Source organism: Mirounga leonina, unplaced genomic scaffold (genome assembly GCF_011800145.1).
Source record: "Mirounga leonina isolate KUSES-001 unplaced genomic scaffold, KU_Mleo_1.0 Mir_488, whole genome shotgun sequence".
Taxonomy (NCBI): Eukaryota; Metazoa; Chordata; class Mammalia; order Carnivora; family Phocidae; genus Mirounga; species Mirounga leonina.
In genome coordinates, this window is record NW_023270777.1 from 1,232,656 (window position 1) to 1,247,375 (window position 14,720).

The 14,720-nt window shown below is 53.2% G+C and overlaps 2 protein-coding genes across 3 annotated transcripts in view; one reads left to right on the forward strand and one right to left on the reverse strand.

Annotated features, from left to right (window-relative positions):
* Positions 1–399, reverse strand: part of MIS12 (MIS12 kinetochore complex component) — a 5,342-nt gene extending 4,943 nt beyond the window's left edge. The window contains exon 1 of the mRNA XM_034989353.1: positions 277–399. The gene's annotated coding sequence lies outside the window, so the exon portion shown is untranslated. The remainder of the gene's footprint in view (positions 1–276) is intronic.
* Positions 400–523: 124 nt separating this feature from the next.
* DERL2 (derlin 2) lies at positions 524–10,648 on the forward strand. 2 transcript variants are annotated; one of them, XM_034989352.1, is made up of 7 exons: positions 524–818; positions 1,569–1,631; positions 3,603–3,676; positions 4,806–4,899; positions 5,739–5,934; positions 6,189–6,279; positions 10,012–10,648. In XM_034989352.1, exons 1-7 carry the CDS (start codon positions 726–728, stop codon positions 10,115–10,117), a joined length of 717 nt encoding a protein of 238 aa, XP_034845243.1. In that variant the 5' UTR covers positions 524–725; the 3' UTR covers positions 10,118–10,648. The 2 variants fall into 2 exon arrangements, with proteins under 2 accessions (XP_034845243.1, XP_034845242.1); XM_034989351.1 differs by having other exon boundaries at positions 526–818; positions 1,566–1,631; positions 10,012–10,647.
* The last annotated feature ends 4,072 nt before the right edge of the window (positions 10,649–14,720 follow it).

Sequence of the window (14,720 nt, forward strand, 5' to 3'; positions counted from 1 at the left end):
CCCCTCCAGCGTCTCCCCCTCCCCGGGTTCCCGCCCACCCCACCCCCGACGCCGACCCCGACCCCGCCCTTCTTCCGGATGCCCGCCGCAGCCACGCCGGGCGGGGACCGCTTCCGGCGCACCGCCCGCTCCCGTCGGGCCCCGCGGCCCCGCGGCATGCCGGGAGCTCGGGGGCGGCGGCGCGCGGCCCGGGCGGCGGGCGCCCGGCGAGGGTGCCGAGCGCAGAGCCTCTCCTCCCCGCGGCTCGGAGGGGGGATGCAGCCCCGCGGCCCTTACCCGAGCGGGTGCGAGGGCGACGAAGCCGGCCACGCGCCGGCCTCCCGCCACCGCCTCCAGCCGCCGCCTGCCGCTGCGGAGAGGCGGCGCCGAGCGACGCCGGCCGGGGCGGGGCGCCGTCGTGCTCCTGATTGGCTGGCTGCGCGGGGCCGCCTCGCTCGCGGGCGCCGAGGGGCCGGGCGGGAAGGGCCCGCTGTGGCCGCCGGGGATTGGCGGAGGGCCCCGGGGCGTACACGCCGCTCCCCGGCGTTGGCGGGCTGGTGGGTGGGGCGGCCGGGTGGCCCCGCGGAGGCGCGACTCGTGATTGGCCGGCGCGCCTTCCCTGCGGCTCTGGCGATTGGCGGCTGCCGGGTGCGCGGCGCTGGTTGGGCGGCAGCCGCCCTGGTCCCGCCCCGCCGCCGGGGCTGCCTGGCGGAAGGGGAAGCGGGGGGGCCGGCGGCGGTGGGAAGATGGCGTACCAGAGCCTCCGGCTGGAGTACCTGCAGATCCCGCCGGTCAGCCGCGCCTACACCACCGCCTGCGTCCTCACCACCGCCGCCGTGGTGAGCAGCTGCAGCGCCAGGCTCTCCGTCCGCGCTGCGCCCCGCCGGGGCCTCGGGGAAGCCCAGAGGGCTTGGCCTCCGGGGTGGGTGGAGGCGTGCGGGGCGCCCGCTGGGGTCCGGGGCGGCCTGTGCAGCGAGCCGGGAAGGCGGTGCTGCCCGCGAGGGCTGGAGGGGCGGGGCTGCGGCTGCTTTCCGAGAGCGGAAGGCCGGGCCCGCAGCAGCTCGGCGCTGTCGAGAAGGCAGGCGCTGGGCGGGTGGGACGGTGGTGACTGGCGGGGAGACGGTCCGCTCCGACGTCGAGGACGGAGGGGGGCAGAGAGTCCGGGTACAGAGACTGCCTGGAGGCGCCCAGCCCTGCCGGCGGCGGCGTCTTCAGTCTCGGTTCTCGGGGGGCTGGGTCGCCTCGCACGGCTGCTTGAGGCGGGGGCCGGGCGGCGGGCAGATGCGTGGCCGCCCTTCTCCTTGCCCTGGATCTAGGCTAGCGGCACCTGCCCCCCTTGCCTTCGGGTCAGCATCGGCTCCCGCAGCGTAGAACAGAGTTTTGTCTTGGTGTCAGGCATGAGGGGTACAGAAGATTGGACGATTCCTGCAGAACCCTTTACCGACCTTTTTGCCTAAGAAGAAGAGCCTTGAAGGGCTCAGCCAGAGTGACTGAGAGTTGGAAGCTGCTAGACCTACTGATCGTTTGTCGTAGATGATGTTCTGTTTGTTGGTCGATTTGCTTTAAGAAGCTCTTTTCTTTTTCAGCAGTTGGAGTTGATCACACCTTTTCAGTTGTACTTCAATCCTGAATTAATCTTTAAACACTTTCAAGTAAGTGGTCCATCACAACCACAGCTCATGTTTCAGTTGTTTAACTTGTTTTTCATACTTTTTGGTAGCAGGTCCTTCCACGTGTTACCAAAAAAGAATTCAGTGGGAATATTTGATTGTCTCATTGTGGGGAGGGGGGCGGGGAGGGTGGTAATAAAGATGTGATTCTGCATCCTGGTTGGGCTTCAGAATCACCTAGGGAACTTTGAAGAGATTCTCAGGTTCCTCATCATGTACCCAAACCGCAGTCAACCAAGGGTAGGAATTAAGAATCTCTATTTTATTGGTAAAGTTCCCTGCAGGGTTTTAATTAGATGTGTCCAGTTCCTGTATGTAGAAATTACTGGCTCAGAGTTAATATTGTAGTTGGAGAGGAGACTGAACAGCCCAGGGAGAGCCTCAGAGGATGCCCTAGGTTGTCCACGTAACACATCGGTGTTATCACCACCGTCCAGTTCAGAAACTCGACTCTGTTAGTGCTTTTAGATTGATCCGTCTTCCAGGGATCAGATGGTATTAACAGAAGTCCAAAAGACTGACTCCTTAAACAACATGCCAGTTTATTAGATTCTCGTAGGAGCTAGTCCTTTCCAGTAATTAGAATGCTCAAAGAAAGGTGTGTTTTCCTGCTCAGGGATGATCAGATAACCAGTTGGAGGGGGAGGAGGACCAAGAGTCAGTAATTTCCCTCTGTCGAATGTGTGTCATTCACTTTACACCCACTGAGCTCCAGCTTTTGTGTAGCTTCTCAGATTCACCCTCCTCTGTGTCCCCAGGGTATCTGTAAACACTTCCTTTAGAGCATCTCTCGCTTTGTACTTGCACTTGATTAGATGTTTGTCTCCTCGATAAGTTGGGGACTCTCAAATCCTGGAGGCAGTTAGTATGTAGAACTGAATTATTTCACCTTTGTTTCCAATTCTGAAGAACTGAATGATGCACAAGGCAGTCCTGTGGACTCTTGTCACTGCCTTCGTCCTTCACTGCTCACCTGGCCTTTGCTGGGCACTGTAGCTCCATCCAAGCACTGCTTCCTGTTAACATGCTTGGCTTGGTTTTGCCTGGGGTTAAACTCTTGACGACACCATGTATCCGCATTTGGAGCTGGGATTTCCAGGCCTGGATTCAGAGTCTCCCCGTACAAGTTCCCTTGGGCAGGCCGTTTTCACGCTCTCCAAGTGTCCCCATTTCCTCCTGTGTGACATGGGGATGGGAGCACCAGCCTGTGTCTCACGGGGTTATTAGGATCACACGAGATTATAGATTGTGCTAAAACATTTTAAAATGTGAAGTTCTCTCCCATCGTGAGTAGTTGTTTTTATTGTGGGTGTGGATGGGTTGGGTAGGGAAAAGGGTATCAGGGTTTCCAACATGAAAACGAGTGTCCTGGTATCTGCCAATGAGACTAATTATTAGAGCATTAGAGCTTTACTTGTAGGGTGTTGGCTGTTTGCTCAGACTAGAACTTGAATGTTCTAGAATTACTCTTTCCTCTGGATGTTTCTTAGGGACTAATATAGAAACATTTCTTGGCAATTTAAGTGAGACCTCTGGAGTTTCTCTGTGGCCTCTCAAGACTGCTCGTTAGATTCTGACACTAGACACACGAAAGCCCTGGTTTCTGTTCTGCGAATTAACGTCGTCGTCCCATCCAGCTTTTCCCATGATTCGCCTGACCATATGGTCCGGGCTTTTTTTTTTTTTTTAAGACAACGACAATTTCAAGTTTTCTGTCCTATTATTTGCAGATTTCAGGGGCCGAGTGATACCTTTCAGACTTCCAACTGGAAACAGCACAGAAATCCAGTGTCAGATCACGTGCGCCCCACTTTCTGGTTCAGATCATAATGTCGCTTACTCATGGCCTTTCACACCACTGCAACCCCAGGATATGTCTTTTGTCTTAATGTGGAAATGTTTCCTAGTATATTTTACTTAATGTGTCTTTTCTCGATTTTTTTCTTTTAACAGATATGGAGGCTAATCACCAATTTCTTATTTTTTGGTCCAGTGGGATTCAATTTTTTATTTAACATGATTTTTCTGTATCCTTTATCAAGTGGGGTTAGCATAAAACCTGGAGGTTTGCTTAGGGAATACAATGTAAGTTGAAGCTTCTGATGCTGCTGGTTTTGTTACTCTCCTAACTGTGACTTCTGGGTGCTGGGTCCGTGGTAGAGATTAGCTGGTCAGAAAGTCCTGTTTTGAGGGTGTTTGTCGGTTCCTGTTTGTTCTGATGGGAGGTATTCACTCGAAGAATGAGTACACTACTGCCCGTAAATCCCTTACAAATCAGATCGAGGGAGAGCAGTGGATTCTTTGAGGCATATTTGCAACATAACATCAGCAGGTACCCGAATACGGTGATGAGTCCCAGAGTGTCGGCACAGGACTGGGATCGGCTTCCTGGGGACTGGAGAACGTGAGGGCTCCCTGGGTCTTGGTTGCGGGTCCTACTGGCTGGAAAGACCATGCCATATGTCTCCCTGGCAGGCCACTTGCTGCTTGTTGCAAGGGGAAGAGGGATGCTATGGTCAGGTGGTAATTGGGCCCCCTGAACGGGGCATTCCTCTTCTACGTGACCCTCTGGATTGAGAGGGGAGTTACAGCTCAGCTCGTGTGCAGGAGACGGGGCCTTGTTGGGGTGACAGGATCCCTGCCCGATGGATTCCTGTGTGTCCTGTGAGATACGCCATCCTGGTAAGTTTCTAATAATGAAATATTTTCCTCATGATGCGTCTTTATTAACTGAGGTATAGAAATGCCGAGTCTGCCTGGCCTGCAAAAGTAGATGCTCACGCGAGGCTTCTTGCCGGGCGTTTCTTCCAAGTTGGGCTGTGAAAAAACAAGGGTGGCTCAGGTCGTGGTGGGGCTGTGTCCGGGAAAGACGACCCAGCTTGGAAAGGTTTCCTGAGTCCCTGCAAGCACGTGTGTGCGGCCTCGGGCTTCGCTCCCCAGTCGGGAGCAGTGTGTGTACCGTGTGGAGCTGGTCTTCACCTCGCCCGAAACGCCGGGTGGAAGGGACATCCCCACACTGCCCCTCGTGGACACGCTCGCGGAAGCGAAGGCTTGGCTTCGAACGGCTAACGCGGAGCCCAGTGTACTGCAGCCATACGTTAAACTTGACTTTCTTCCCACTTGTGTGCTTACCATTTTCTTAACTTGGAACTTAAGATACCGCTACTGTCGAATGCTAGAAGAAGGCTCTTTCCGAGGTCGGACAGCAGACTTTGTATTTATGTTCCTTTTTGGTGGATTCTTAATGACCGTATCCTTCAACAAATAGAGCAAATACGGGAAAACGCTCACGAACACCCTCTGTCTTGCCAAAGGCCTCCAGCTGTCTTCCACAGTCCGCTAGATAAGCTCAGCACACGGATGGGGCGGCCCTCCTGACCGTCGGTGCGGGCACTGTGGCCGCTTCCCAGCCTGCGCTCCGTGACTGCGTCTGAGCCTCGGGGTGGGCGAGTCAGAGGGGCGTTTAGCAGTAACAGGTGGGTCACTGCCACTACTTCAGATGGAGGACTGTCCATCAGATGGAGGACTGTCCATGCATGTACGGTTGGTTGGTTGGTTTTAGAGAGAGTTTGTTGTTGGGGGGAGGGTGACCTCAGCCAAAACCGAGTCAGACACCTAACGGACTGAGCCACCCCGGGTTCCCCTCGGTGTGTGTACTTTTAAACTAAGTTGGTGAGACATTCAGTCGCTATCGAAACTGATAAATTAGTGTAATTTAGACTTGAACGTAGTCTGGTCTGACAAGATGGTTTGGCTCCGGCTGGCTTTACTCACCTCTTAAAGGTGCTAATGGTGAGTGAAGTTTAATGTAATTATTGACCAAGGAATTATTATATGTTCCAAATAGTTGAGAACTTCATGGAAACAGAATATTACTGGGAAGCAGCTGTAGTCCAGATGTTTTGGCCTACACGCATTTTTGCCTGGTTGCTCTGGGTAATTATTTTCAGGCTTTCTTTTCCTCTAAAGATTAATGACTGTGGGACTTCCCTACCTCAGACCTCTGTTAGAACACAGCCCTTCGTTCTCTTGCTCAGCCTTCCCTGTTACACGTGTGATGTTGAGGTTTTCCTTAACGCTACTTGCTAGCTTTTTGGTTTGTTTGTGAGCTTAGTTTTCCTGGGCCAGGCCTTTACGATCATGCTCGTCTACGTGTGGAGCCGAAGGAACCCGTATGTGCGCATGAACTTCTTCGGCCTTCTCAACTTCCAGGCCCCCTTTCTGCCCTGGGTGCTCATGGGCTTTTCCTTGTTGCTGGGGAACTCGATCATTGTGGACCTCCTGGGTAAGAGTCTTCATTGCTATTGTTCTATTACTTGGCGTGTGAACTTAACTCTGCCACTGATTTTTACGTCTGGCACTCACATATGGCTGTCTTGGGATTATTTGGTGGTTATAGGCTCAAAGATTACAATATCCTTTAATTCTGAGTAATTATATTGACATTTCTTCCTAAATGTATGGAATTTATGTTGGCAGATCCACCTGCAGTCAAAATTTTCATCCTCTCCTTCGTTCTTTGTTTCTGGGCGACTCTAGGCATTGCAGTTGGACACATATATTTTTTCTTGGAAGACGTATTTCCCAATCAGCCTGGTGGCATCAGAATTCTGAAAACACCGTCTATTTTGTGAGTATGGACATCAGGTTGCACGTTCCTTGCAGATAACGCGGGCCAGGGTCCGTGATCTGTGTTTCCATGGGGCTCCCATAGCTCCTGGCGCTCGTCGTTCGGGTCAGTCAGTATTCGCAGATTGAGCCACGGGCTGCAGTGGATGAGCATCTGGATTGGGTCGGAGCGGACGGTGCCAGAGTCCTGCAGGAGTGAGCTCCACGAGCTCGGGGTGTCCTGAGGGTGACGTGGCAGGCTGCCCGCTGAGCGCCAGCCCCTCATGTCCCTGGGCAGAGCCTGCGGGGTCCCGGAGAGCCGCTGTCTGAGCTTACAGAGGCGAGGTGGTGCAATGGGTGAAACTGACCACAAGGACGTTTCTAGTGGTGGGATTTCTGGCCTTCCAGAAAATAAGAGAAGGAGAGCTAAGCCGTGAGGCAGACTGGGAACCAGGTGTAGGCTGATCCGCTGTGTGACATTAAGAAAGTCCGTCTCCGTCTTGTCCCTCGCTTTCCTGAGAGTGGAGCTTTGGTTTATGGGACCTCTTCCTACTCCAGAAGGTTGTGTCCTTGAGACCTGCTGCATTTAGAAGGAGTAAAATGTGAGTGTTTATTATAAAATGTTGGTTGTCAAATAGTTAAGCAAAGCAGAGAGTACAACTCTCCATAATCATCCCACTTAGTGGGAACAGTGGCTGTTATTGTTGACCTTTTGATACATATTCTTCCGTCTTTTGCTGTGTGGGTGCTAAATTTCTAAAAACTCTCGTAAGCTCCTTTTCGATGTCATACGTGGTAATCGTTTTTCCGTTACAAATGCCCTACGGAACCACACCAGCACCGCGGACTCCTCCCTTTTACCGATAGATGCCGAATCAGTGCGGCTTTCCTTGGGTGGCACACGTCCGTGACTGTTTGCGACGGCTGCACTCCTGGAAGTGGGATTGCTCTGTTGTTTATTCACGAGTCGCCACCCAGAATGGATGCTCAGGTTGACGTTTCTGCCAGCCACGTAGAGCGTCCCTTTCCCCACAGCCTTGTCCGACATGGGAGGATGGTTTACTTTTTCCTGGGGGGAGAGCTGTAAGATGCCGTCTCGTTTTATGGGTTTGTTTACGATTTTATGATTTTTTTTTTTGAGATTTTATTTATTTGACACAGAGGGGGAGACACAGCGAGAGAGGGAACACAAGCAGGGGGAGTGGGAGAGGGAGAAGCAGGCTTCCCGCGGAGGAGGGAGCCCGACGCGGGCCTTGATCCCAGGACCCTGGGACCATGACCTGAGCCGAAGGCAGACGCCCAACGACTGAGCCACCCAGGTGCCCCGATTTTACGAATTTTTTTTGGGAAGAATTTCAGACTTACAGAAAATTACAAACCCTTCAAAGGACTTTTTATTCCTTAGGTGTTTGAAAGTAAACTGCCCATCAAATGCCCCATGATCCCCCCCATGAATGTGTATTTTCCATGAAGAAGGACGTTTCCCTACATAGTCACAATCAGGAAAAGCCTGAGTCCTCAGAGCCCAGCCACGCCTGGCCGTTGTTCCAGGAGGCGCTCTTGCAGGAAGAGTCCAGCTCAGGCCCAGGTGTCGCACTGGCTTGTCACGCCTCTTCGTCTCTGCCAGGGTGGAACAGCTCCTGCGTCTCGCCTTGCCATCGTGGCCCTCACGTTTCTGTGGATTCTCGGCCCCTTCTGTAGGATGTCCCGCCACTGGGTTTGTCTAGCGTCCCTGACATTGAGCTTCAGGTGTCGTGTCCTTGGCAGGACTGTCAGAGAAGTGACCCCGTGCCCTTCTCCCCACGGCCGCCAGCACCGGGTTTCCGGGCACCGATCTTCACAGTGGCGGTCGTCGCTCTGATGATTAAGGTCACCATACGGCTGCTTCCATCCACCCGCGGGCGTTCAAGAGCCGCCTGTGGTCTCGCACGTAGAGGGGTCTGTGCCGTTTGCTGAGATGCACGTAGCGCCCCCATTCTCACCAACACTGAGGGACCTGACCCTGTGGTCATTGCTCTCTCCACCTATTTAGTGAGCCCCGTGCGTAACCAGCCTCTCATCACGGTGCTGCCCGCCCGCCCCCCGCTCGGACGCCTTCTCGTCCTGCTCTGCCCGCACCCCCGTGGTGGCTGCCCTCTTCAGGGAATGCCCGCCTGAAGCCTCCTCAGGCTTCACCACGCTGCACCAGGCCCGTCCATGGGTGTGCGCCCTACGCCACTGGGATGTCCCTCCAACCCCCGTCCGGCTCGGGGCCACCACGGCTCCACTTCCCTGCTTGCGTGCCCACGTTGTTCTGTCCCGTGCCTGTTCGGGAAGTAGAAGCGGCCTCGCTGTTTAACATGTTTTCTTTCCATTTTTACAAAAGTGAACGTGTTCATGTTTATTGGCCTTTTGGATTTCCTTTTCGAATTGCCTCTTCAGCCCTGTATTTTTCTGCCAGTGTGTGTTTGCTTTTATTGTTAGTTTGTAAGAATTCAAGCAGCTCATGCTGAAGTATAGATGCTTTTCCTGACCCCACTATAAGATAGAAGTTTTTGGATGCATTTCTAACGGTACCAGCCGTGGGCAGTGTCATTAGAAACACGGATCCAGGGGCGCCTGGGTGGCTCAGTTGGTTAAACGACTGCCTTCGGCTCAGGTCATGATCCTGGAGTCCCGGGATCGAGTCCCGCATCGGGCTCCCTGCTCGGCAGGGAGTCTGCTTCTCCCTCTGACCCTCCTCCCTCTCATGCTCTCTGTCTCTCATTCTCTCTCTCTCTCAAATAAATAAATAAAATCTTAAAAAAAAAAAAATAGAAAAGAAGAAAGTTTAAAAAAAAAAAAAAAGGAAACACGGATCCAAAGAGCAGATGCTGTTTTAATGGTCAGTTCTCTAAGGGGAACTTGAATGACCGTCTAACGGGATTTTAAAAGTCTTTTGGACACTGACTGTCCTTTCCTGTGATCTGCATAATTTTTCTTGGAATGACTTGTGAGGTTTTTTTAACTTCAGTTGTGATAAAATCTATGTAACATGAAATGTGTCCCGTTACGCAGCTCAGATGTGCCATTCTGTAACATTACTGCCCTCACGTTGTGTTTCTGTGACCCCGTCCATCCTTCAGCTCTCGAGCCTGCCAAAGTGAACTCTGTCCTCAGGAACACGCTCCGTCCCCGCCCCAGCCTCGGCAGTGACGGCACTGCTCCCGGTCCCTCACACGTGGAATCCCGCAGTGTCTGCCCCGTGTCTGGCTGTTGGAGCATGGTGTTCTCAGGGCTCATCCACGATGTCGCGGGAGTCAGAACCTCCTTCCTTTTTAAGGCTGAATACTATCCCGTTGTGTGGATGGACCCTTTTCTTGATCCATCCATCTGCCAGTGGGTACGGGGCGATACCTTGGTTGTGGAGAGACCTTCATGATAAATTCATGGAAAATCAGGTTACAAAACAATAGTGTGATCTAACTTTTGTTACACACAGAAAAGTTGTGGAAGAATGATGACAACACCCACAGTGATTTCTCTCTGGAGATTAAGGATGTCTGTGTATATTTTGTGTTTTCTCTACAACTAACATGTATTGCTTTCGTAGTTAAAAAAAAAAAAAAAAAAATAGTCCTGGAGGTAAAGCATTAACGCAAACATGAAATGATCGTGAAACTTTCTTAGCGCGATGACTTTCTGGTAGGTGGGTGTAATGTTTGTCCTTTGGTGGGGGCCCCGGGGGACCTTCTCGAGGTGACTGCGGGACTAAGTGATCTCTGTTGCCTTTTAGGAAGGCTATTTTTGATACACCAGATGAGGATCCAAATTACAATCCACTACCTGAAGAGCGGCCAGGAGGCTTCGCCTGGGGTGAGGGCCAGCGCCTTGGCGGCTAAAGCGGCCGGTGCCAACCACGAGACCCAGCTGGGAAGGACTCGGTGGCACACCCGTTGGGATTCTTTTAGCCTTTGTGTCATGAAAGTGTGGACGCTTTTGACGGCTTGGCAGGTTTGAACTCCAGAAGCACTTTATGGAATGGTACACTAACGGATCCAAACGCACTCGGAGCGGCCGGTCAGACCGGCCCTGGCAACGTGATCTCTCCGAGCCGGACCGCCGCCAGCCACCACATCCCCACGCGCTCGAGCTCTGGGGACTCATCCAGAGCTCCCTCCTCCTCTTTGATAGATGAGGCCGTGGGTAAATGGAAGTTTCAGAGAGGACACAATAAAACTGAGTTCCATCTCTCTCACTGAACGAAAGCTTTTGTGTGTGATCTTTTGAGTGACCACATGGGTTCTGGCCCTGCTGCGCAGGCCTGGGCTCACAGCAGCTCCGGGCCCGCTGGTCCCAGCCTCACAGCTTTCGACGGGCTTGCGTGCCAGGATGGAAGGCCGTGGCCGATGCGCCGTGGCTGTGCACACAGCTTACTCATGCACGGCACCAGCTCCAGTAGGAAGAAGATGGGCTGGTGGTGTCCAGAGAGCTGTTCTCCGTCTGGGTTTTGCGAAACTGCCAGTTGTCGCATGCAGGGAAAACAGGGCAGGTAGGGTGGCTCTTGCCACGGCAGGGCTAAGGAGGGCCAGCTCAGGGCTCACGTGGCATCTTAGTGACTCTGCTTGTGTTTCTCCATTAAGAACGCTCCAGGGAAAGACACTTCGTGCCCACCCTCCTGGACAACAGATCGGTTTTAGACTTGGGGTGTTGACTTTGGAGCCAGATGAACAGGTACCTGTTAGGCAGGAGTCCGTGGGTCCTGGGCTGGTTTCACATGGGTCATTTTGCTTAATGAAAAGCCCACCAGCTTTTCAGAGCCAAGCACCTGGTTTACCTTCGCCATCAGGTAGAAATTAGACACGGTCCGGAGGAGGAGACACTTAATGCCCGTGATTCCATGAAGATCTGTCCAAATATTAATTTCCCTGGGCCTCGGCAGGTTTGCGCTCAAAGGGTCTAAGTCGTTGAGAGAACCCACAGGCATGAAGTGGACCCCCGTAGGGAAGAGACGGTTGCAGATGGTTTTAGCAAACGGGACGGAGGTGTGGACCGTTTGCCCGGTAGTCGCAGCTTGGGTAAGTGGTAGCTCTTCCAGAGAGAGATTTCCCTCAGAGAGATGAGCATGGGGTTCAGAGTAAGGGGATCGTCGGGGGGACGGGGAAGTAGAAAGTATTTGAATGTCTTCCCATGGCTCGTGTGTAAGTGATGGAAACTAAGACCGATGTTGGACGTGCTGCTGGTCAGTAACTTGGAACACAGGTGTTGCAACTTTATGGAACGTGTTCGTGGGACGGCTTTTTTCTAAGCAATGAAAAAAAAAAGCTTGAAATGCCAATCTGAGAATGTACAATCTTTATGGGATTCTTAAATTTTATCACGTCTTGTCTCTGTTCAAAAAAGCATGAATTTAATTAGGGATTTTTATTGTTTTGTTTTGCTTTTTTATTTTTTATTTTTTTTATTAAGTTCAATTAGCCAACATGTAGTACGTTATTACTTTCTGGTGTAATAATTAGGGTTTTTAAAATGATCTATTTAGGGTCTAGAAATAGGTTTCTCTGGTTTTAAGTAGAGAATGTCTGTACATAGTGATGACAGTAGAACAGGAAACCGATTCGGAATTGGTGGCCTAACTAAATGTGGTCAGTGGTGGGATTTTCATTTCCGTGTTGTTACAGGATGAGGATTCCGAGGATGCCGCTCCTTGCCCCTCGGCCGTGTCCCAGGCAGTGGTGACCCCGATCACCGACCTCCCCACCCGCGAGGCGGGCCCCCGCCGTGATCCCTCGCCCTGCGCCGCCTGCCTGGGCGTGAGGAAAGCCCCTTCTCCCCCAGCTCCCCGTCTCCGTCCCGACTCCCTACAGAACACGCTGCTCTTCTGTTGTGCAGTGAGAACTGATAGTCGGGATTTTGTGCGCCGTTTCCCCGACACACCTGGATTCTACCAGTAATACCAGAAGCACACCTGAGTGAGGCAGAGTTTGCTGTTGGAGGAATGTCACAGAGGCTCGTTAGAGAACGACGGACGAGGACCTCGCATCTCCCTAGGAGACAGATTTTCCATATGTTTTGGTGTGTTTTCTTCACTAGGTATTTCTGTTCGAGTCTCTCTTCCGTGTGTCCTTTCTTCTGTCCCTCCTGTGGGTCCCGCTGCCTTTCCCACCTCGTGTGTGGTCTCTCCCCATGCAGAGCAGAGCGCCAAGCCCTGGGTCTTGGCAGTGAAGCCCCTCTCCCCCCGTGTGGGGCCTGTGGAAACCTGGGGACACTGAGCTGTTGGGTGAGGGGCTCCTGGAATCGTCGCATCTCCTTGACAGCCGGGCTAGGACAGGTGAGTGTTGTCTGTGTTGCTGGTTGCGACACCGCGGGGTTCTCCATGCTGTAGGACTGTCCCCGAAGCTACTCCTGTTATTTCATGAGTTTGCGTTAAAGTTGTTGAACTTGACACGGACAAGCCCCTTCTCTGCTCCAAAGTCCACGGTGACTTCTTAGCCCCCAAATCCAATGCGTTTTGTTTGTCCCTAGCAGGGAGGGACTGAGGTCTCTTCTTAGACTGGCCCCGTTCCTGGCGCCTCAGGAAGTCCTGACCCTGAGGCCTCCTTCCCGGTCTCTCTCTGGGTCCCTATCAAGCTTCAAGTCTGTACGACACACTCTCACACCAAATGACAAATTGTCTTGCACCGCTCCGGGCTGGTCCACGGACGTGAGTCTTGCCTCCCGCGTGGGAATGCGCGCCCCGGAAGGGGCAGGTCCACATCCCCGAGTCCTGTCTCCACCGCAGTGCCTGGCACGGTGCTGGGCACACGGGTGCTGAACAAACACTCTGCTGATCAGCAGACTATTACTGGTATTTTTAACTATACAGGGACTAACGTATGTGCACACACACCCGTACCCAGCGCCTGAGGCTCCGCGTCGTCTGAAAGTGGGGTGGGGCCAAAGTGAGCCTGTGGTGCTCCCCCCAGCCGACCGGCAACCTGCTGGGAGCTCCTGGGAAGAACAGAAGGTCCAGAGAGTTAAAAATGAAACGTGTCTGACAACTCCCCTCTTGGAAGAAGAGCCCTGACATTCTTGGAATGGTTATCTTACGATCGCCTGCGTGGGGAAGCCACTTACCCACAAGAGACTGCCTTCGGAGGGCCCGCAGACTTCAGACTCCTCCTGTGGGGGGTGGGCGACATGCACAACATTGGCTGGGACCTGCCGAGAATTTTAGGCGTCAACACCCCTCCCACAGGGCCGGGAGGCTGCAGCACAGCAGGGTCCCTGGGCCAAAGACGGGGGATGAGTCACCCACGTGTGCGGTTTATTTTGCCTGCACCATTTTTTAAAATTGGAGCCAAGGTTTACAATGGACCGATTTCACAGGAAAATCTTCACTTGGGGCTTTTCTTGAAAAAATGGGAAGATCCGGCAATCCCGGGCCTGCCTGGCTGCTACTGTCTAGATGTGACAGCTCGCGGCTGCTTCTCGGGATGGGGCATGGGCTCCTCCAAGAAGCCACTTCCCTCGTTCGTGTTCCGACCTAGACTCTCGCAGTCATGGGCACACGGGTCTCCTCGAGGAGGTTATTCTGGAAAGCACCTGGGGAAAAAGGACGGGTGTCCGTCTGTTACAGACGCAAGGTCCACAATCTGAGAGTCAACATTTAGTTATTGCTGTGATGTGAACGTCTGTGTCCCCCCAAAACTCCTACGTCGATGTGATGGTGTTAGGAGGTGGGACCTTCGGGAGGGGCCCTCACGATGAGATGAAGGCCTTATCAAACCGCCGCAGAGAGATCCCTGGTCCCCACCTCACTGTGAGGACAGGGCAGCGAGCAGTAGCCACGAGCCACATGGCAGCCACGCTGGTGCTTCCTGGCCTCCCGGACTGGGAGCAATGCGTGCCCCTCAGCCTGAACAGACTAGTTACTTCCCTTTCAGTTTTGGGCTGCTTTTTTTTTGTTTGTTTCTTTTCTTTCTTTTTTTCTTTTTGTGGGTGAGTTGCCTAAGTTAATATTTCGGGGTAGGAAGTGACATGTTGTCAATTCTGAACACGCATGTGCTATGAATTCAGCATGCACATTCTCAGCCACCCTTGATGGCCACGCCGCCAGCAACCAGAGGAAAATCATCTCTTCCCTGGAGGAAAGGGGAAGAAGGATTTTTAACAGGCTCACAGACAGGATGAGTTTCCCCCGAGATAGACTTCAGAGGATGCCTTAGTCCTTCAGAGGGTTGAGGCATCCGACGAATTCCCTGGAAATATTTCCTGCGACTGTTTGCCACAAACCAGCAGCTGAGTGATTTGGATGCAGGAGGAGACAATTTGCTGGTTTCGTCCTGTCTTCCCTGCTGGAGTTTTGAATCTTTTCATTGGTGGGGTGTGTGTGATGGGCCTGGCAGCCTCTCTGAAGAGTTCTTGGGAGGGGGGCGCAGAGCTGGGAGGGAGCGGGGAGGGAATGGGGGGAAGATCTGGGGAGGTGGGGAGGGAAGGGGGTTGGGAGCTGGGGAGGGAAGGGGG

Coding starts and splice junctions, on each gene's coding strand:
- DERL2 (XM_034989351.1), top strand. CDS start 726: ATGGCGTACCAGAGCCTCCGGCTGGAGTACCTGCAGATCCCGCCGGTC. Junction 1,632..3,602: donor TAATCTTTAAACACTTTCAA/GTAAGTGGTCCA, acceptor TTCTTTTAACAG/ATATGGAGGCTAATCACCAA. Junction 6,280..10,011: donor CTGAAAACACCGTCTATTTT/GTGAGTATGGAC, acceptor GTTGCCTTTTAG/GAAGGCTATTTTTGATACAC.